Below are 23,052 nucleotides of genomic sequence, written 5' to 3' on the forward strand. Positions count from 1 at the left end.
ATGCGACAGCCTGGATAACTATAGGCCTGTGACATCGATCCTAGACAAAATAATGGAGTGGCTGATACAGGACTTGATTAATCAAGAATTAAAGGAGCGCAATATAATTAATGCCAGTCAACACAGGTTTATTGAAAATAGATCTTGTCTAACAAACTTGATTTTTTTATGAGATTACAAGTTTGGTTGATAAAGATAATAGTGCTCATGTAATATATTTAAACTTCTGTAAGGCATTTGACTTGGTATCGAGACATTTTGAGCAAGAAACCAGAATGATACCACATCAACATGGAACAGATTAAATGGACTAAAAAACTGGCTAAGAAATAGGTCTCAAAAATGTAACTGTAAATAGAGAATCATCAACAAGTAGGTGTGAATCCATTAGGGTTTTGCAGGGTTCAGTTCTTGTCCCTACACTATTCAACATTTTTATCAATGACATGGAAGAAATAAAATTGTTACTGACACAATCTGCAGATGAAAAAAAATTAGGGGAGTGTAAATAAAGACGACCTGTCGCTAATACAAAGTGATCTGGATCACTTGGTAAGCTGGAAGCAAGCAACTAATGTGTGTTTTAATATGGCCAAATGTAAAGTGATACATCTAGGAACAAAGAACTTAGGCCATACTTACAAGATAGGGGACTTTCCTGGAAAGCAAGGAGACTAAAAAAGATTTGGAGGTCATGGTGGATAATCAGCTGAACATGAACTGGCTAATGTGATTCCTGGACGCAGAAACAGGGGAATCTCAAGTAGGAATAGAGAGGTTATTTTACCTCTGTATTTTGCACTGGTGCAACTACTGCTGGAATGCTATGTCCAGTTCTGGCATTCACAATTCAAGGATGTTGAGAAATCGTAGAGCGTTAAGAGAAGAGCCACTAGAATGATTAAAGGACTGGAAAACATATCTTACAGTGAAAGAATCAAGGAGCTCAGTTCAATCTATTAAGCTTATCAAAGAAAAGATTAAGGGGTGACTAGATCAATCTATCAGTACTTACATGGGGAACACAAATTTGACAACAGAGGGTACCTCAATATATCAGACAAAGGTATAACAAGATCCACTGGCTGGAAGCTGGACAAATTCAGACAAGAAATGTGGTGCAAATAGTTAACAATGACAGTAATTAACCATTGGAACAACTTACCAATGGTTAGTGGATTCTCCAGGACTGGAAATTTCTAAATAAAGATAGGATGTTTTTCTAAAAGATGCTCTAGTTCAAATGGGGATTAATTCAGGAAGTCCTATGATCTGTTATTCAGCAAGTCAGACTATATGACAACGGTGGTCCCTTCTAGCATTATAATACAGTTTTATTAAACTCAATAACCTTCAGTCAAATAGTCTATATAAGGCATAAATCATAACCGAGATTTTATGGAACCCTATTTATATTATGGAGAATGTTTTATCAGCATATAATAGAGAAGTATGTATTTCGGTATAGTAATCTTAATGAATATTTGCTATAAAACTATTTTGCCAAACTACATGCTAGTGAAATCACCTAAACTATTGCACATCATTACATTGTAGCAGCCACTCAAAGGCAATAAAATCTCCAGAGACTTTGTTCAGCCTCAGAAAACAACAAGAGTAAATTTCGCAACTACCCTTAAAGCAGTGCACCTCTTTACAAAACATGTATCCTGGCATGCTTTTACAAACGTTGATGCTAAAGACTGAACAGTTTGTGTTCCAGCAAGTCTGTAGGCTCGCTTTATTCAGAAATGGTTTATTCAGTTCTAGTACAAAAGTTACCATCCTTTGCAAGAGTAAAATCCTTACTTATACTTGGATCTGATTATAGCATTAAATAGGTTTACATAATTTACATTAATTACCTTTTCATAAGAATATGAGAATGGCCATACTGGGTCAGACCAAAGGTCCATCCAGCCCAGTATCCTGTCTGCCGACAGTGGCCAATACTTGGTGTTCCAGAGGGAATGAACACTACAGGCAATCATCAAGTGATCCATTCCCTGTTGCTCATTCCCAGCCTCTGGCAAACGGAAGCTAGGGACACCATGCCTGCCTAATCCTGGCTAATAGCCATTGATGGACCTATCTCCATGAATTTATCTAGTTCTTTTTTGAACCCTATTATACTCTTGGCCTTCACAACATCTCCTGGCAAAGGGTTCCACAGGTTGACTGTGTGTTGTGTGAAGAAATACTTCCTTCTGTTGTTTTAAACCTTCTACCTATTAATTTAATTTGGTGACCCCTAGTTCTTATGTTATGAGAAGGAGTAAATAACATTTCCTTATTTGCTTTCTCCACACCAGTCATGATTTTATAAACCTCGATCATATGCCCCCTTACTCATCTCTTTTCCAAGCTGAAAAGTCCAAGTCTTATTAATCTCTCCTCATATGGAAGCTGTTCCATACTCAATCATTTCTGTTGCCCTTCTCTGAACCATTACTTTGCATTTATCAACATTGAATTTCATCTGCTATTTTGTTGCCCAGTCACCTAGTTTTGAGAGATCCTTTTGTAGCTCTTTGCAGTCTGCCTGGGACTTAACTACCTTGAGTAGTTTTGGATCATCTGCATCTAAAAATTTTCCCACCTCACTGTTTACCCCTTTTCCAGATCATTTATGAATATGCTGAATAGGACTGGTCCCACTACAGACCCCTGGGGGACATCACTATTTACCTCTCTCCATTCTGAAAACTGACCATTTATTCCTCCCCTTTGTTTCCTATCTTTTAACCAGTTACCAATCCATGAGAGGACCTTCCCCCTTATCCCATGACAGCTTTCAAATGAAAGCACTATTTTACATACTGAAGCATCACAGCCATTTAAATTCTTGCAGAGGAAGTGATATTTTGACATTTATTCAGAGGAGGATTATTTGGTTATCCGATTACAGGATTGAATTTAATAAAGTTCTTCTTTTAATTATTGACCATGTTCTATATAAAAACATAACGTTACCTGAGCTTTTTCAGTACTTGTTGGTTGTAGATGTCTGCACAGCACTTTCTTCACAACATCAAGAAACAAACAAGTGACAACTATGATGATTATGGCAAACCAAACGGAACCACTCGACAGCAACTGAACAAATACGAAGTACATGTCCTGCGTATGCAAAAATGGCCTGAAAAATCAGAGAAGGATAATTAGAGGAAAATATTACAAGTACAAATTAAACAAAACTAATTTGGTAAATTCATCTCTGTTTTATGGTATCCACCACAAGAAGTCAGAGTATAGGACCCCAGCACTGGTGAGTCCACTGAGGGGAGTCTAGTAATTGAAAGTGGCACAGGGCAGCTAAAAAGTGAATGGTGTGGGCTGGAGAAGTGTGTGGCTAGGGAAGTTTGGGGATGTGCTGTTTTAATTAATCCCTGCCGCAGCCTCTATAAGAGAAAGGGCTCCTTTGGAGCTCCTGGAACACCTTAAGGCTGCCCCTCAACAGAATACATGAGGATGGCACCACAGAAACATTGCCTCCCCATATGTCATGGATTTCCCACAGCTGTGTAAGGTTCCATATTGATACAGCTATATGCAATTTGCACATCCCTGTAGAACCAGAAATGAGAACAGTGCAGGATTTTTAAAAGGGACATGATTAACAAGAGTAGTCTTTACAGTATTCTGATTGTTAAACCAACATTATGTAGAAATTATAAAGCCTTAAATTCTATGAAGAACTAATTGGCAAATATCTAATTAGTTCATCTTCCATATTAGATACAGTGAGCCTTGCATTGTGCAGCATGGTGAAGTGAAAATTTGTATTTACAAAGAAAATGGTCCAAATTTTTCAGCATTCATGTGTATGGAAATGGGTGCCGGAAGCCTCTTCAGAAAGAGGAGATGGCCTTCGAGAGAATGGCATCCATGGAGTACTGTAGCCAGCAAAAAAGAGTTTCTAGAAACAGTATGAGGATGCTGAGATTTAGAAAACACAGTCATTCTAAGGGAAAAATTTGGGTTGTTACATAAAATGACTACAGTTTCACTTAACCAGAAAACTAGTAAACTTAGAAAAAACGCAAAGAATTTCAAGAGTTCTAAAATGCATAAAGATGTGTCTGCTTCAGGTGAGGGATAAATACATGCAAGGCTGCAAAGTTACACACTATATGTTAGGAGTAACAGGCTCTAGGTCTGAAGAAAAGGGCAAAAATCCATTGCTGGGATTGGCATTTCCTTTCCTGTTTTAAATGTATGAAGAAATTAATAGCTATAGCGCAGGATCTATCAAACACTAAAAGCAATGTTCTACTTTATCTTCCTATGTTTTATGCACATACACAAACAAAAGGAAAAATCACTCACCAGATAATTCCCCCATAAAACAAGGAAAATAGAAAATAAAATACAATGGAGCCCCACGTAACAAAATGATTTATCCAAGTCCAGAAATGGGTCTCTAAAGCCATCTAAAAAACAAACAACATGTTTAGAAAATTAATCTACGTTGTTTTACTTCATTAATATGAAAAGACAACATTACTTTCAAATTATTTGGATTTATTTTCAAACTTAATCAGTAAACATCGTTCAAGACACATGAAGCTATGAAATGAACCTTTTTAAGCCATGACTGAAACTAACCCTAATGCCCTCTTTACCTCCTGTTTCCTTGAGAGACAAAAATTATTTACCACTCTTGTATAAGTATCAAAACCAACTTGAAACTGACAAATTATTCTGTATTTGCCTACATTTCCCAAAATGGAGAGTAAATATTATACTACTGTACCTTCACTGTAACAGTTATAACCATAACAGTAAAGACCAAAGTACCGAAAGTCCAGTTTCCAAACATCTAAATAAAATACAAAAACAGAAGTCATTGCACAAAATCATTTTATAGCAGTTGTAATAAATTATAGCTATTTGAAACCAGCTACACTAATGAAACCTGTGACTGTTCACTAAGTATAGTTAGTAGAGCAAGAACGGTAAAGCGCAAACCACAAGCAAAGAAAAAATATAATTCCTATTAAGAGTCACAAACGTACACCCCACTAGTAAGGAATCTTTTTCCTTACCACCACAAATCTACAGCAGAAGATGACAAAACCAAACCAAAAATGAGATGGCAGGAAAATGAAGTTACTAATCAACCAATTACGTGTGAATATCCAGCTAGCCATGACTATCAATGGGAAGGTATTCCACTTTAGTGTAAAAGCAGTAACTCCTCAATTACGAAGTTTAAACATTAAAGGTTATTTTTAAAATGCAGCATCATTGGAAGGTTTAGTTTTCCAAACCACAATCTTCATAATTCAAAAATAATGGTGCTGTTATGTTCTTCAAAGAGAACATTAAGAAAAGAGAGACACTTTTCTCTCCAAGGCTGATAAAACGAAAATTTAATCCCAACCCTAAAATACTTCTAAAGAATCTATCGCTTTCATCATCCCATCCCAATATACTAAATTAGCAGACCTTGGAACAAATTCTCCAACGTCAAAATCCCAGCTCTAACAATAGGTGAGGATGCTGTGTTTGTTTCAGCTGTGTACCCACATGCTTCACAAACACATATCACCCTTCTACTTTGCCTGCCTGTACTATTCTCATGAATAAGCAGGTACTGAAACTGAAGAGACTCTGCAGCACCTAGAGGCTATGGTGACTGACACTCTAAATACTTTAAGACAGAGAGCAGAATTCTTGTCAATTTCACTTCTTTACGGTTCATTAGAAGTAGGCAAGCATGGATAGTGCAGGAAGACACTACCTGCAGATATGCAACCAAATTCATCACTTTGGAATTTGATAGTTTAGTTCACCAACTAGAAAGCTAGGATTAACATGGTTGCAGCCCTTGTCATAGAGAACTGATTTTAAAAACAAAAACCTCCCTCAAGTGGACCCCCCTACACCCAGTGCCTTGCTATATGAGGAAGAAAAATAAATTTTCAGCTCGGTAACCATGAGATTAAACTACTGCTATTATGAGTGGCCCATGAAAGAAAGTGTCTTCATTTACACTACCCTTGATGGCTGAATAGCTGCAATGCAAAAAATTAACAAATTCTTGCCACCATTTTTATTTTTGAAAGTATTTAGAGAGTAGATGCTGCATCCTTTAATTTTGTGAAATACCAGATACAATATTTTGTATCACCTTCTCTTCTTCTAACATAAATCTTACCATTTGCCTGTTAGGTTTCAATATCTGACGACATGCACAGCATGAAAAAAGGGGGGAAAAAGTAGAACTAAAAAATCAAGTTGAAGTACAGCGTGTCATGACGTAAGGCTATTAAATCTCAAAACACACATTTACATACTCTGCTCTAGAAGCTAACCATATGTTGTATCTATACAAAGTAAATTGTTCCGTTTGGTGCTGTGAAAGTCTACCATTAAGTCTGTACTTAGGCACTTAGATATACCAGAACCAATAACTGCTCGGAAATGGATTGATCCAGTGGGGAAAAGCTATATTGAAAAACTTTTTCCATTCAATAAAATTCAACAAAAGCAAGGTCTCTGTGAATGCACAAGCAGAAAGTCATATGGTCTTTACTATGTTACACGAGAGGAGAAAATACATATCTCAATTAGTAAAGATATTTTGCTCAGAGGTTCAACTATTTTAATGCCTCTGTCAAACACCTCATAAGTGGATGGGTACTCTAGCTAGCTGTAACTAACTTTTCAGCCTGCACCCTATCTAAATTCTGCTCTCTCTAAACAGAATTTAGCAATTGTTTCATGTTCTCTCTGACTTTAGCCACACAAAATATTTTTGGCCATTGTCCATTCGCCAGAAAATATGTATCATTTGATTAGGAAGCTGGAGCTCACATTCTTACAATAAGGCATCTTTAAGACTACGGGAACATTCAATAACTTTAACAGATGTCTTTTTTCTAGCACCTGACTGCCATAAATGGAAGCTATGGAGGGAAGTTTTACTGAGGTCTGAGCAAGAATGAATGAGAAGTCTATGGCAGAGATATACAGAATATAACAGATTGACAATTCCTGCCATCGGTGGCAGCACTCATTTGGAAGACCTAAAAAACCCCTGCCATACTGCAAAATAAAAGAATATGACTGTGTGCACTGAAATTCATTTATTTTACAAAGTATATATGTGAAAGGTGCTCAGTTACAGTCTCACAGACTGAAATCTTCTTTCTTCATAGAACAGGTAGCATGTGGATAGTGGAAATGTGAGTTTCCCCACATCATCCCAGAAAGAGACCACCAACTTATTTCACATTGGCCACTGGATGGAAAAAGGTCACTGAGATGGGGAGAATTTGAATCAGTGACATAGAGAAGAGATCTATATTCCGTTACAAATTTACTAAGTCAAACAGTCCTCTTTGCTGAAGTTATTTGCTGCAGGAAAAAAAAATCTAACTTCTAGGATAGGACTTAGTTCTCCTGTTATTTGGCATTCAACAATTAAGGTACACAAGGCATGAATCTCACTGAGGACAAGATAGTAGGTAATTAAACGTAAGAAATGCCTAATTTGTACAGCCACCTGTAAGATAAAACACTACTTTCTGATGCTAAATGCTAGTCCCACAGAAGCAGCAGTTGCCCATTAGTATCAAACACACTGCAAGTTGAGTAATGATGGAGGTAAAGGGACAATGGCCAGTTGACCCTGGACAGATTCTAGAAGAATCTGTTTTTGTTTTTCTTGTTTTGGTCTAGCAGTAAAAAAGAAATCCCAAGAATTGATGTGTTAGTGTCCTGTAATTTAAAAAGATTAAAGATTAAATACTACTAATTCTACTAAAACAAAAGTTTTAGTCTTCCTGACATATTTTCACTTTTAAGTATTGAAAGCTAGACTCTCTTATTCCATTTCATGACCTTGAAGGAGAGTTCATCATTGATACCACAGCCACTTCTTTGCTGAAGACTTCATGTTATTGGAAAACAAACTATTTACGCTTTACTCATATAAATTTAACGACAGACTATCAAATCTGTCAAAGTGATTTATAAAAGACTAGCTAGAACAGTGAATAAAGAGTTTGAAAAATTGTTTAAATCACCAAACCAGTCTAAAATTTCATTACTTACACAGAACCAATAGGAGTCCTGTTAGACTCAGACATTCAGGCCAGAAAGGACCATCATTATCATCTAGTCTGACCAACTGCACATTGCAGGCCACAGAACCTTGCCCACCCACTCCTGTAATAGACCCATAAGCTCTGGCTGAGTTACTGAAGTCCTCAAATCATGATTTAAAGACTTCAAGTTACAGAGACGTTAAAACGATGACATTTTGAATCCTAATATGTTGGTTCTGCAACAACTTCAAAAGAAGCCTTTCAGCACATGCTCTGAGGGGGACAATTTTTTTGGAATAAAGATATACGATTATGCAGAATTACTCTGACAATTAAGAGTTGCACAGGGTTTTCTATTCATTATCTTAATAAATATCAAAATAGCCATAGTACATAATTACATAACAGGGCATACTAAAGGATTGCTCAACATTTTGTTAGTGGCTAAGACAGAAATGCTCATCTGGAAGGATCTCTCTTTTAATGCTTGAATTTCTGTACTTCCGAGAGTGGAGGTATTTATATAATGCTCTGTCATCTTTAGTCATAATTCACTGGTAGTTCAAACACATTTTATTACAGGTTTTCATGTGATATAAAAACTCAGTAATCCATTTAATTTTTCTGTGGGTTTTTGTTTGTTTGGGCTTTTATGAACATTTGCTTTATAGAGCAGAACTTCAGAGTTACGAACTGAGGAGTCAACCACACACCTCACTCGGAATGGAAGTATGCAATCAGGCAACAAAAGAGACCCCCTCCTACCCCCGCAAAAAAGCAGCCAATACAGTACATTACTGTTTTAAACGTAAACTACTAAAAAAAATAAAGGGAAAGTTTAAAAAAAGACTTGACAAGGTAAGTGAACTGTATCCGTGCTTGTTTCATTTAAATTAAGATAGTTAAAAGCAGCATTTTTCTTCTGCATAGTAAAGTTTCAATGCTGTATTAAGTCAATGTTTAATTGTAAACTTTTGAAAGAACCATAACATTTTTGTTCAGAGTTATGAACATTTCAGAATTACAATCAACCTCCATTCCCAAAGTGTTCATAACTCTGTGGTTCTACTGTCACTGGCTTATATAAAGGGAAAGTTATGTAACCAGAAAGTGTGCAGATGTTCAGTAATTAGATAGAACAGCAATGGTTTTTCATAATCACTATCCAAAGATTCAACATTTCAATTATTTACTATATTAGAAATAAAGCAGACAGAATCTAATCCATTAGCAGGGATCCTTCTAGGATATCAGTTTATTTTGGACAAACATTCAGGTATTAGCCAAGGAGCAACAGATCATCATATGAATGATCTGTTGTGCTGCATTTTCTTCACTTTAATTTCAGGATCTTTTACTGCCTATAAGGGAATAATGGTAAAGCACATTTTGTATTTATTCAGCGTAGAAGGTATTCTTAAGGTCTAGAAAAAAGAAGTCTACTGGTTTACTGTTTACATTTACTGAATACAGTGTGACTTTTGCACTGCTAGAATACACTAATTTTACAGAAACTGTGCAGAGTATATTAAATTAAAAAAATCACTGAATACACTGTCTTGCTATTTGTGAACTATTTTACCTGGCCATTTCCCAGCAGAGAAGTGTCTTCTCCCATCAGAAGATATGAGCCGTAGAAGAAAACAAATGCATGAGAGAACCCCAAAATGGTCCAGTAAAGAAACGGTTTAAAGCCCAAGAGTGCATTTTTCCTAATGTCTCTGTGGAAATAAAACAAATTTTAGATTTCAAATTTTCTCCAAATAACCGATCAGCTAGCTACTGAAACTGCAATTTACTCAAAACAATAACATTCATTCTCCAACTTTGCTGAGATGCATTTTTAAAAAATGCAAAGAAATAAAACAATTATTTAAGGGACAGGTAACTGGAAACCTTGAAACCACTGATAGGATTTATTTCCCATCTAGGCAAGAACCTCTAAATCACCTTTACAAACAGTCTTGTGCGTGGACTATTATTTTTATCTCAATTTTATGGGAAAACGTAGGCAGAAAGGTTAAATGATAGGCTTCAGGCCATAAGAGAAATCAGTGGGAGCTCTCTCACTCCGAGTACCCTGCTTTAACCACTTAGCATTTTTAAAAAAAGTTGGTCTCAGCCCATTTTCTAGTGGACAGGTGTCCAATTAAAAAGTTGCTAACAGGAACGTCAGTGACAATTGTACCTGAATGGCAGACAACGAAGTTCCTCCTTCCCCGGGGTGGCAGGATCTGCCCCCTAGGCCCTGTAACCTTATTATCAAATATTGGCTAAAAGATTTTTTAATCTGCATTGTATTTTCTTTATGCGTACTTATATGCTCCCATTATTGTAGAATCTGAGCATCTATTTTGTCTATAGACTTTTATTTCACTTATTACTTGATACAAATAAAACCCCCCACAAAATAAATTATGACAGATGGTTCTACTTAAAACATCTTTGGAGATGACATGAGTGAATTTAGTTTTAGCTACAGTACATTTTTCTGTCTCCAATACGCAAAACTACCTTCAATAAGTAAATATAATTTAGAAAGTGTCAGCTGATCATTAGAAGCTAAAGGGACTAAGCACCATCAATAATATCACAACTGTGTAATGCGGTTAGTGTGCTGAAGAATGCAGTACCACATGCTTCCACTAGGCGAATTCTAGTCCACAAGCACAAACCGCAGAGAGCAGGGGAATGAGGCACATAGTAACAACTAGATCTGAGGGGGTAGGTTGAGATTGAGAGACAATAGGAAGAGAGTCACACAAGGATAAACACTGTTTTCTCCCAAACTGCCCTTCACTGCAAGGATTGCCACCTCCAGCCCCACCACTGATTTTAGATGTGAGCCGACAATGATTGAGAAGAGGAGGTTACTTACCTGTAACTAGAGATTCTTCAAGACATGTGGTCCCTATCTGAATTGCACTGAGGGCACTTTACATCCGGAGCATCTGAAAGTAGTAGTGTCCGTTGGTCCGTGCATGTGCTTTTGCTTCGCCTCATGGTTTTGTCCAAGGTGATAAAAGATGGGGTGGACCGACCGTGTCTCCAGTTCCTTCACCAACACAAATCCAACAGATCCGCAGCAGAGGGGAAAGAGGGCAGGATGTGGAATATAGAAAGGGACCGCTCATCTGAAAGAACTTCCAGTTACAGGTAAGTAACCTCCTCATCTTCAAGTGATGGTCCCAATTCTATTCCATCTTGGGTGACTAACAAGCAGTACCTAATTTGGAGAAGGGTGTGAGGATGAGGATGGAATGGTTGAGTGGAGCACAGCTGTGCTGAATGAAGCATTCACTGCAGAGTTCTACACCAAGGCGTAACATATAGTGAAGGTATGTATCAAACTCCATGTGGCCTCCCTACATATTCTCTAAGTGGCACATTGTGGAGGGTGGCCATGGTGGATGCCTGGGCTGTCATGGAATGGGCCCTCACCCTGAGGAGCGGAGATAGTACTGACAACTGATAGCATAGTGTAATGCACCCAGAAATCCATCTGGAAATTCTCTGTGTGCTTGGCCCTTAACTCTCTCTGCTATTGCAACAAACAATCTAGAGGACTTTCTGATCAATCTTGTCCTCTGCAGGTAAAGGCCAAAGCCCATCGTACGTCAAAGGAGTGAAGTTGTCGTTCCTCTTCTGAGGCATGAGGCTTTGGGAAGAAAGCAGGCAAGCGGATGGTTGGCTTTGGGAAGAAAGCAGGCAAGGTTGAGATGAAACAGAGATGAAGTTTGGTAGCAACTCAGGATATAGGCACAGGGAGACTGTTTTTATGGGAAGTGGTGAAAGGGGAGTCCACCATCATGGCCCCAAGTTCCTCTACCTTCTCACTGAAGTGATAGCCACAAGGAAGGTGACTTTCATGGAAAGAAGGGACATAGAGCATGAACCCAGCGGCTCAAAGGATTGTTTCATCAGTGTCAACAGGACAAAGTTGAGGTCCCATTGGGGAGCAACAGGTTGTACAGGTGGAAAAGTTCAGAGGAGGCCTTTCCACAACCTAGTAGTCAACGGATGTGTAAATAGGAAGTATCCTTCCCTGGGGGGATGGAAGGTGCTGACTGCCACTAGGTGGACCTTCAGAGAGTTATGGGCAAGCCCTGATATCTTTAAGGATAGGAAGTAATTCAAAAGAAGGGGAATCTCCACTTCCTCTGGGGAAAGCACCTTCGGTTCGGCCAAGGAGGCGAAGCATTTGCACTTGGCCTGGTAAAAATGCCTAGTGGACTCTTTCCTTCTGCTCGATGTCCTGCACTGCCGACGAGTACTCTTGTTCTAGAGCAGATTCCCGCATCCAAATACCATGCACTGAGTTTAGGCGTTTGTGGATCGGGATGTCTGATGCTGCCACTGTGTCGTGTTAGCAGCTCAGGGAAAGTGGGAATAGGAAGTGGGGCACGAGCTGACACGCAGAGAAGGTTGGAAAACCAGAATCGTCTTGGCCAGAATGGAATGATCAGGATGACCGTGGCTCTTTCCTGCCTGATATTGTGGAGTATTAGTGGCAGGAGTGGTAAAGGAGGCCAGGCGCAGTTAATTTGGTCCGACCAACGGAGTAACGGGTACAGCTTGGGAAAGACTGGCAGATACCGCACCTGGATGAAATGTGGGCTTCTCCCAAGCAGTAGAAGCAGCACAGATGTTCCTCGCTAATCGAGAAGGCAGGCAGGCAGGAGGCACAGATTTTAAATCCATGAGTCTTTGGCATAATCCAGTACCCACATGTGAGTATGTGGGTGGGAAGGGTAACCAGTAAACAGATTCCCCCAAAGTCTCAGTTCTACTCGAAAACACTACTAAAAAGCTAAAACTATGTTAAAACAGTAAAATCAGCAAATAGTACAAGAAAAACAAATGATATACAACTCTACACTTTTTAAGGTGTGTCACATACGAGAGGACACTAGTAGATCCAACTTGGACGATGCGATGGTGAGAAGAATCTGGAGATGCAGTCGGTCCGCCCCACCCTTTATCACCTCAGACAAAACCATGAGGAGAAGCAAGAACACATGCATGAACCAATGGACACTCCTGCTTTCAGATTCTCTGGCTCCGGATGTATGGCTCGCATGTGTGAACCCTCAGTGGAATACAATAGGGACCACCATCATTCGAAGAAGAATTCAGTCTTTTCAAATCTTAACATGGGAATGGATACAACAGATGTGGCTGTTGAATCACAAAAATATTTTTGGAAACTAATCTAATATTGGAAACCTCATTTTTACAAGTTTTTCTTGAAGGTTGTTAAGTTATACAAATACTGGGGAATCTAAGCAAATGCAGTAATTTTAGCACATTAAGCTATAACTACAGAAGACATCACTTTATTTTACTTTATTAGTAAGTTTTACTACTGACATTCGACTAGGTCCACATTTAGTTACAAAGGATATGCATACCTATAGAGTGTTGGCTTGCTCTGTAATACATGAGGGTGAACATGCTGTTCAAAAAGACTGTACATCAGAATAGGCAAAGAAGTGAAACTAATGTTGTATAAAGTCAGGTACACACTGTCATAGAGCGTCTGTAAATGGAAGTACACTTAATTAGTTTAAGTTTTTAAATACAAAAATGGAAAGAGTGACATGTTTCACAACAGATATATAAAAGAAACAGTAGCAGCAAATCCACCTAATCTCATGTGAATTTGCACTATTTAAATTTTTTTTAATATACAGTGTATACATGAAAGTACATTCCACTGTGCGTTAAATCCTATTACAATTATTTTTTATTTATATTACTGTAGCACCGAGGAGTTCCTGTTATGGACTAGGACCCCACTGTGATAGATACTGTGCAAACAGAACAAAAACTCAGTCCCCTACCCCGAAGAATTAATAATTTAAGCAAGTTCTAGTTTGGACATTTGTGATCATTCTTTACTATGCAAATGTGAAGTAATCTTCCAAGTTCAGGCAGGTCTATACTTAAAAACGCTTCAGCGGCACATCTGCACTGGTGCAGTTGCGCCGATGTAGTGCTTGAGTGAAGACGGCGCTACGCCGAAGGGAGAACTTCTCCAATCAGCATAGCTAAGCCGCCTCCATGAGAGGCGGTAGCTATGTTGCTCAGAGAAACCCTCCCATTGAAACAGTGCTGTCTACTCTGGAGGTTAGGTCAGCATGACGTTGTATGGAATCTGGGGAACACTTTAGGATATTATGAATACCAATATTGTAAAATTGCAATGAGTTATGCCAGATATGCCATGTAAGATATCTGCAAAGATGTTACAATTTGCCAGATATGATAATCTCATTTGTGTGTTTTGTATCACCTTTGTATTTTGGGTTATGGATAGAAGAACATAAGAACGGCCATACTGGGTCAGACCAAAGGTCCACCTAGCCCAGTATCCTGTCTTCCGACAGTGGCCAATGCCAGGTGCTCCAGAGGAAATGAACAGAACAGGTAATCACCAAGAGATCTATCCCCTGTCCCAGCTTCTGGCAAACAGAGGCTAGGGACACTATCCCTGCCCATCCTGGCTAATAGCCATTGATGGACATATCCTCCATCAATGTATCTAGGTCTTTTTTGAATCCTATCATAGTCTTTGCCTTCACAACATTCTCTGGCAAGAAGTTCCACAGATTGACTGTGCGTTGTCTGCCACAAGTACTCCTTGTTTTTTTTGCTGATACAGACTAACATGACTACCACTCTGATTCCGTTTGTTTTAAACCTGCTGCCTATTAATTTCATAAACCATGTTGACTATTCCCCCCCAAAATTATGTGCATCTATGTGTCTGACAATTTTGTTCTTTACTGTAGTTTCAACCAATTTGCCTGGTACTGAAGTCAGGCTTACCGGCCTGCAATTGCCGGGACCACTTCTGGAGCCCTTTTTAAATATTGGTGTCACCTTAGCTATCTTCCAGTCATTTGGTACGGAAGCTGATTTAAATGATAGCTTACAGACTGTTAGTAGTCTTGCAATTTCACATCTGAGTTCCTTCAGAACTCTTTGGTGAATACCATTTGGTCCTGGTGACTTATTACTGTTTAGTTTATCAATTTGTTCTAAAACCTCCTCTAATGACACCTCAATCTGGGACAGTTCCTCAGATTTGTCACCTAAAAAGAATGACTCAGGTTTGGAAATATCCCTCACATCCTCAACTGTGAAGACCAACGCAAAGAATTCATTTAGTTTCTCCACTATGTCCTTATTGTCCTTGAGTGATCCTTTAGGATCTTGATCGTCCAGTGGCCCCACTAGCAGCCTATTTAGCAGGCTTCCTGCTTCTGATGTACTTAACATTTGTTTTGCTATTACTTTGAGTCTTTGGCCTTCCTAATTATATTTTTACACTTCATTTGGCAGAGTTTATGCTCCTTTCTATTTTCCTCCCTAGGATTTAACTTCCACTTTTTAAAGGATGTTTTGCCTCTTACTGCTTCTTTTACTTTGTTGTTTAGCCACAGTGGCTGTTTTCTGGTTTTCTTACTACTTTTTTTTCATTTGGGGTATACATTTAAGTGGATATGTATGTATGTCTGTATTACAAAACTTGTGCTATGCTTCTGGGGGACATCCCCAGACAGTTTGGCATCAGCACTGCGTAGCCTGCTTGATGGCACATTAAGGACCATCAGCTATACAACTGACCCATTGAGAGAAGGCAAGGGATACACGTTATGACTCAGCAAGGCATGCCTATGGACAGAACTCTAAGGCTTCCAAGCCATGTGCTAGGCAGCTTGTGTTTGTGACAAAGGAAGCACAGGCTGCATGGCAAAAGACTATAAAAGGCAGCTGCATCTTCTCCACTTTGTCTTCAGTCCTGCATCTTACCTCTGGAGTAACTTTTCTGCAAATGAAGCTCTAAGGACTGAATGACCCATCCAAGCTGTGGATGTGCTCCAGAGGGACTTTCAAGCCAGCAAACTCACCAATACTGCTAGGAACCTGATATATAGACTTTGAAGTCTTTGTATGTATATGACTGTTTTACCATTTAACAACTCTCTTCTTGTTCTTTCTTTATAATAAATCTTTAGTTTTAGACACTAAAGGATTGGCTGACAGTGTGGTATTTTGGGTAAGATCCAAACCTATACTGAGCTGGTAAAGTGGCTGACCCTTTGGGGTGAGAAGAACATTTTGTATATGTGAGCAGAGTTTTTAAAATAATATCTCACTGTACAGGACCTGTGTATTAACTGGGAACCGGAGAACTGGAATGCAATAAGGGGCTGTGTGATTTCTTTTTTTGCTTCTTGATAACCAGTGTGGGGATCAGAAGCACAGTTTGAGACTGGTTGAGAGGTTTAATTTCAGTGTTATCCACCAGTCTTGGGAGTATCTGCGCTCCCTTTTGAAGCCTGCCCTGCCCTTCGCATTTCCAGTGCGGGCTGCCCCAAGCACACCGGGTCACAGTCAGTATAACTGTGTCACTCAGGTTTGTGGATTTTTCACATCCGAGTAACACAGTTATGCCAATGTAAGTTTATAGTGTAGACCTGGCCTTAGTCTTCAGGATACTAAGGGATGGTGTTTTCAGAATAGAATTTATACTCCCAAGAGGGAACAAGAGAGCTTTTTAGCTCTCCTTTGATTCCGCGCGGGGGAGGACGGGGGGGGGGGGGGGGGGGGTTGGAAAGGAGGAGGATGTGTGTTCTCCCACAAGCTCTGATTTGTAACATGACTGGCTTTGACAGATATCCAAACAATCTAATCAAAGATTTGTAAAGTTGAAGACTGTGTGAAACTGGCATAATCTGAAGATTAAATTTACACACAAACTACATGTAAGCAATAAAAGCAGGGACATTCAAATGCAAAAACCAATTACCTAAACAAATCTTGGTGCATAAAGTAAACCATTACATTTTTTAAAAGCCTTATGATTATGTACTAGATATTGGAAGAAAAAAACAAACAAACAGGCTACTTATGATGTCAACAATAAAATCTGCTATTTGTGCAGGAACTGATGTCAGAGGTGGTGCAGAGGAGACAATGAGACCTTCATCACTGGCCCAGTTTTCTGATCTTCAGCCACTAGTGCCTAATTCTGCTCCACACTGTCCTCCAGACCACTTTCCCATGAGATGAAATCTGCATGGCCTAAAGCTTTAAAAGTTCAGAGCCCCAACCTCTAGCAACTGCTATTTTATAAACTCTGTACAGCTATATAATAATTTACGACAGATAAGCAGAAGTGACTTAATTGGGGTGGAAAACAGTAACTCACTGACATAATGAACTTTTTAGATTTGTTCTAGAAAATTACCTTGCTTTTTACTGACCATTAACATTAAAATGGAGGCTGGCTATTTTTAAGGTAATACTTAAATGCGTTGTTCAGCTGAAGTCAATGATTTGTACAGCAGAAGCTGATTTGTCCATAATGCGGGAAAGGCACTACAAAGCGTTAAAAATGCCCTCAAAAAATGAGATATTTTGATCAGAGAAAATGGGTTGTCAATGGTGTAATTTTATTCACTCCACAATTATGTTCTCTTTAGACATGGGAAAAACAAGCTCATCAATTCAGTTTAAAGAAGTGACAAACTTTGGAGGTGAAAGAGAAAAATAAAATATCCGTGAAGTTGCTCTACTGATTCATACAGTTATTGTGGGAAAGTAGCTGTCACCCAGCAGACACTTTTTCTGAAGAGAAAGCTATTTTTTAAGTGCCATGTTAAAAAACAGGTGGCTGATTATTTTTAAAAGCCAGCAGACATTTTTGATAAAGGAAATAAAATCGTATCATTTAATATATTTTTGCACGTCTGAAAAAAAATAAAGCAACAAGCTAAAGAATATGCAATTTACAAAAAGAAAAATTCCTACTCAGCTGCCAAATTGTACAAAGTTTCTGCAGAAAGTTTACTGCTTTCCTCCCCATTTGTCTAGTCATTTAACATCCCCTCCCATATACAAAGAAGTTCAACATCAAAGACTTACTTGTTGTGAAAACAAACAAAAGAACTGATATAAAAACTGTGGTGTAATAAAGCATACATTCTGAAAAACAAAAATAAAAGGGATTGTTAGTCCTAGAATGTATATGCCCCCAACACTCAGATCTGAAAAAAATGACTTCTATGAAGCGGGCATTCCACTTTGGAAAGCAAAGTAATAAGCTTCACCCTGCACCAGATCTTGTTTTTGAATTAAGATTCAATTTAAACATAATCATCTTACCATCTACTATTCTCACAGGTATCACCTAAGATTCAATATATTTATAAGAATAATTTACACCAATATAAACACCTTTCCCACTGATATAACTGTGTCCAGACTCAGTGGTTGTATTGCTTTAACTATAGGAAAAAAGGTTTAGAAAACCCAGCCTACAAGGAAAGGTTAAAAAAACTGGGCATGCTTACTTCTGAGAAAAGACGACTTAGGGGGGACCTGATGATACTCTTCAAATATGTTAAAGGCTGTTATAAAAAGAGGACTGTGATAAATTGTTCTCCATGTCCATTTAAGGTAGGACAAGTAGTAATGGGCTTAATCTGCAGCCAGGGAGATTTAGGTTAAATATTAGGAAAAAAACCTTTCTAACTCTAAGGGTAGTTAAGCTCTGGAATAGGTTTCCAAAAGAGGTTGTGGAATCCTCGTCATTGGAAGTTTTTAAGAATAGGTTGGACAAATGCTTGACAGGGATGGTCTAGGTTTTCTTGGTTCTACCTAAGCAGAAGGGGTTGGACTTGATAGTTTCTCAAGGTCCCTTTCAGCCCTATATTTCTATGCTTCTATGATACAGGTTTCTAAACAGATATAGGTATAGCAGTACAAAAACTGCGTGTGGGCTTGTCTATACTTCCGGCTAAATTGGCACTTCTGTGATCGATGCAGCAGTGTTGATTTAGCGGTCAAGACAAGCTAAGTTGATGGCAGAGCACTCTCCCATCAACGTCTGTACTCCACCTCCCTGAGAGGCGGAAGGTAAGTCAGCGGGAGAGTGTCTCTTGTCGACAAAGCGCAGTGTAGACACCGCTGTAAGTTGACCTAAGTTACATAACGTATGTAACTGAAGTAGCGTAACTTAGGTTGACTTACAGCATTAGTATAGACCAGCCCTATGTGTAGACAAGCCCTTACTTAGTGTATTTTGAACCTCAGGAACCTTCTGTGGGTCGCATGTATGCCAATATGGAAGTAGGCATCTTGCATGTTTAGAGCTGTAAACCATATGCCTTTTTCAAGTGACGGAATGATGGCTGCAAGGGTGACCACATGGAATTATGGCTTGCGAATCGAACTGTTGAGGTGTCAGAGATCCAAAATTGGTCTCCATCCACCTTTCTTCTTTGGTACCAGAAAATTGCTGGAATATAACCCTGTGTCCTGAAAGGCTGCAGGGACTGGCTCCACTGTTCCTCTCTGCAGAAAGGAGTCCACCCTCTAGGGTAAGAATACTGTTGTGAGAGAAACCTCTTATGGGTGGTCAGGGTGGAGAATGTGGAGGAGGTGTTGGCATAAACACCACAGTGTAACTCCACTGAACGATGTCCAAGACCTACTTGTCTGTTGTAATAGCTCTCCAAGCTAGTAGAAAGGGTTTGAGACGATCCCTGAAAGGGGTGGAGGGTAAGAGCTCAGTGTACGGAGTGGCTGATGTCTCTCTAGGCGCACTAAGAAATACCGCTTTTGCTATGACTTAGTGTGTTGTGCGGAGGTCTGTGCTGCCAGAACAGTGGATGGGTTCTGGGTACCTTAGGTGCTTCTGAAAAGGTTCGTAGGCTTGTTGGTGGTAGAAGTGTGGAGTTCTATAGCACTGGGCTGGTGGTAGGTAATAACATTTTCTCTTTGGTGCCAGTGTATATACGCCCCAGGATCATAAGGTGGTTCTTTAAGCGAGTGTAAGAAATCATCAGTTTTCTGGTTGAAGGGGTGTGATTCACCGAAGGGAAGGTCCTTGTTTGTGTTCTGTATCTTTCTAGGCAAACCTGAGGAGTAGTGTTACCAGGATTACCTCCTCATGACAATTCCAGTTGCCAATACAAGAGAAGGTGTGTCTGCTGAATCAACTGCAGCCTGAAGTATGGTCCTGGTCACCAACTTGCCTTCCTGTAAAATTGCTTGGAATTGAGTACGATCCTGCTGAGGTAATTTATCTTCAAATTTCTCCATCCGGCCAGAGTGTATACTTGGCCATCAGTGCCAAGTAGTTAGAGATCCAGAATTGTAGTCCAGTCAAGGAGAAGACCTTCTGACCCATGAGGTCCAGTCTCTTACGCTCCCAGTCTGCTGGATGGAGCGTGGGTGTTGTTGTTTGGTCTGCTCCGACACAGTTTGTATTACCATGGAGTTAGGTGGAGGGTGTGAAAATAAAAATTCTGACCCTGGGGGGGGGGAGGGGGGGTGAAACGTAGTACCTTTTCTTGGCCCTCTTTCGGGTCAATGCACATGTGGCCAGGATATGCCACGTGATGTGTGCTGGTTGAAGAAACCCATCAATGATGGATAAGACCACCCTTGCCTGTACCGATGTGTGCAGAATGTCTAGTAACTAGTGGTACGTGTCCTGCACTTCTTCTAGTGGGGTATCAAGGGTATTGGCTATTTTCCATAGGAGTTCTTGAAACTGATGATAGTCGTCTAGCAGGGAGGACAGCTGCGTCTGGAGACGACAAAGGGAATCTTCCCCGGATCCCCCATTACTGTCAGAGCTGGGCTGATCGGTGCCTTGTCTAACCCCATTTCCAAACATCTACCGGATGAAAGATACGGCGGTGAAACAGAGGAGTTCTCACAAGCCAGAAGAGACTGTTCCGAAGGCGAATACTGGGGCCAGGAGCTCCAATATGGCCAACCCGATTGATCCTATTGTTGTACTTGTGCCCAAGGAGCCGGATCTCTGCAAAGGGGGAAACTGCCACGGAGCCATCAGAACCCTCTGGTAGTCGTGTTTCTGGAATGGAAGTGGCACACTGTGCCAAACGTCCAGATCCCTCAGGTTCAGAGGAGTCGGAATCTTGCACAAATGGCAGTACCAACAGAACAAGATGTGTTAGAGAGGTACGGCCAGCAGACGGGAGATGCTGTGCAGGAGATGGAGCCCTCTGCAGAGGTGAGTGCACTGGAACACGCAGAGACCTCGCTCCTTCCAGAGCCAACAGTTTGTGAGGGCTGGGAACACTTCCGAGTCTCTCCGGAGTCAATGGTATGGCCGGTGTATTGATAGGACTGGAACTAGTAAAGGGATCCGTCTCAGGACCAACAATTCACGGGATGCTGGAGGGGTATGTGAATTTGGTGCCGGGACCGGTGGATCTGGCAAGCGGTGTGGCCTCTCGTCTCTCTTCTGCACCGTGGAACGTGTAGCTCCTCCACGTCTGGAACTTGTGGACCATGCAGCGTCCTTCTTGGATTTAAAGGAAGACTTACTACTATGCTTCTCCACATATTTCTGTGGCTGATGGCTAGACCCCGACTTGGGGTCTGTAGCACTGGTACCGGCAGATCCACACGGAGCTCTGTGGTAGGGGGAGTACCCTTGGATTGCTCAGGCTGATGTACAAAGGGGGTTCCCTGGCCAGGTTCCGACTTTGGCCCCATGGCAACCTCCGTGAGGTGTTTCTTGAGGTAGAGAGCTTGGCCCTCCCATGGATAGGCAGGGAAGGAGAGGCAGATACTGCACCTGAAGGTGATGTGGGCTTCCCCCAAACAGTACAAACAGCATTGGCATTTGTCGCTGATGGAAAATGAGCCGGGGCAGAAAGCACAGACTTTGAATCTTGGCATCTTTGGCATACTCCAGAACCCAGACCTAGGAACTTGGGTGAGGGAAGGAATTATTTGGTGGGAAAAAATGCCAATGTGGTGTCCCAAGGAATTATAAAATTACAACCATAAAAAAAATAAGTAGTATTTTGGTAAAAATTTTCAAAGGTGCATTACTAAGGACAAGAGGTCAGCAGAAGCTCCAAATTGGACCACGCGGCACTGAGAAGGAACTGGAGATGCGGTCGGTCAGGCCTGCCCTTTATTGCCTCGGGCTAAACCACAAGGCAATACAAGGGCACATGCACATATCCCTCATTGGGATACAAAAGGGACAATCACTTGTAGAAGAATAAACTTTTTTTTTTTTTTTTTTTAAAATAGGAAAAGATGACTGTAGATGACAAAAACTGACAGAGGAACAAACTGGGCTCAGGGTAGTACCCAAGATGACTTTTAACTCATTTTAAAATTTACTTGGATTTCAAGTTGGTAGATAGCTGCACACTGGCCTAGGTGAACTCTGCCGCAATATTAAAAGATACTTCCAGTGGGCAGTATTCCACATGAATTCTGAAGCAAAATGGGTCTCTCATTTCAGGTGTGCTCTGTCATATATCAACACCCAGATACTCCCAAATGGGAGATATTTAATATCCTGATGATTTAACTGCAAGAATTAAAGTCTGCGACACATTTTATGCTAGGAAAAGGAATGCTTAGTTCTACTGAACATCAATGGCACACCAAATAGACTTACCTTATAAAAAAAGTACTGTACAAGGGTTGCTATCCTAATATAGTAAAAGTGGCCATGAACAAGAAGCAACTTGGAGAGGAATTTAAACCTTGCTATTGCATAGTCACTGTTTCTTACAGCTTGCCTTCCTTCTTTCCCCATGATTCCTGTAATATTTAGGACATAAAATATAAATGAAATTAGAGTAAATGCTGCATAAAAGTAAATTGATGAAAATATACATTTGAAAGTGACAGGTTATCTTCTATACACTTTCACATTTAAAAGACTCCAGTAGCTATTGATACCAATAGGAGGTAACACTTCTGACAACTAGAGAATCAGCTTCACTCAAGGCCCTGGACCAGTTACACCAAAATACTACTGTATTTATACTTGAATGACAGTTTATAGCAAAGAAATATGTTAAGGGAACGTACAGCAACAATAAAGCATACAGAATCACAAAAACCCTTTTACTTAAAATGTGCAAATCTACCATCTACCCTTGAATTTACCTATTACGCACAGTTTTAGAGAGATGCT

General features: G+C 40.0%; 1 protein-coding gene across 6 annotated transcripts in view; it reads right to left on the reverse strand.

Annotated features, from left to right (window-relative positions):
* ATP11B (ATPase phospholipid transporting 11B (putative)) overlaps nt 1-23,052 on the reverse strand; it is a 113,961-nt gene that overhangs the window by 14,327 nt on the left and 76,582 nt on the right. For all 6 annotated transcript variants that reach the window (XM_037909508.2, XM_037909507.2, XM_043522901.1 and 3 more), the window contains exons 22-28: nt 22,528-22,673; nt 17,994-18,053; nt 13,469-13,596; nt 9,640-9,778; nt 4,757-4,822; nt 4,330-4,433; nt 2,974-3,139 (exon numbers count right to left, since the gene is read on the reverse strand). In XM_037909508.2, the coding sequence (XP_037765436.1) occupies nt 2,974-3,139; nt 4,330-4,433; nt 4,757-4,822; nt 9,640-9,778; nt 13,469-13,596; nt 17,994-18,053; nt 22,528-22,673 (809 nt within the window). The remainder of the gene's footprint in view (nt 1-2,973; nt 3,140-4,329; nt 4,434-4,756; nt 4,823-9,639; nt 9,779-13,468; nt 13,597-17,993; nt 18,054-22,527; nt 22,674-23,052) is intronic.

Source organism: Chelonia mydas, chromosome 9 (assembly GCF_015237465.2).
Source record: "Chelonia mydas isolate rCheMyd1 chromosome 9, rCheMyd1.pri.v2, whole genome shotgun sequence".
Lineage (NCBI taxonomy): Eukaryota > Metazoa > Chordata > Testudines > Cheloniidae > Chelonia > Chelonia mydas.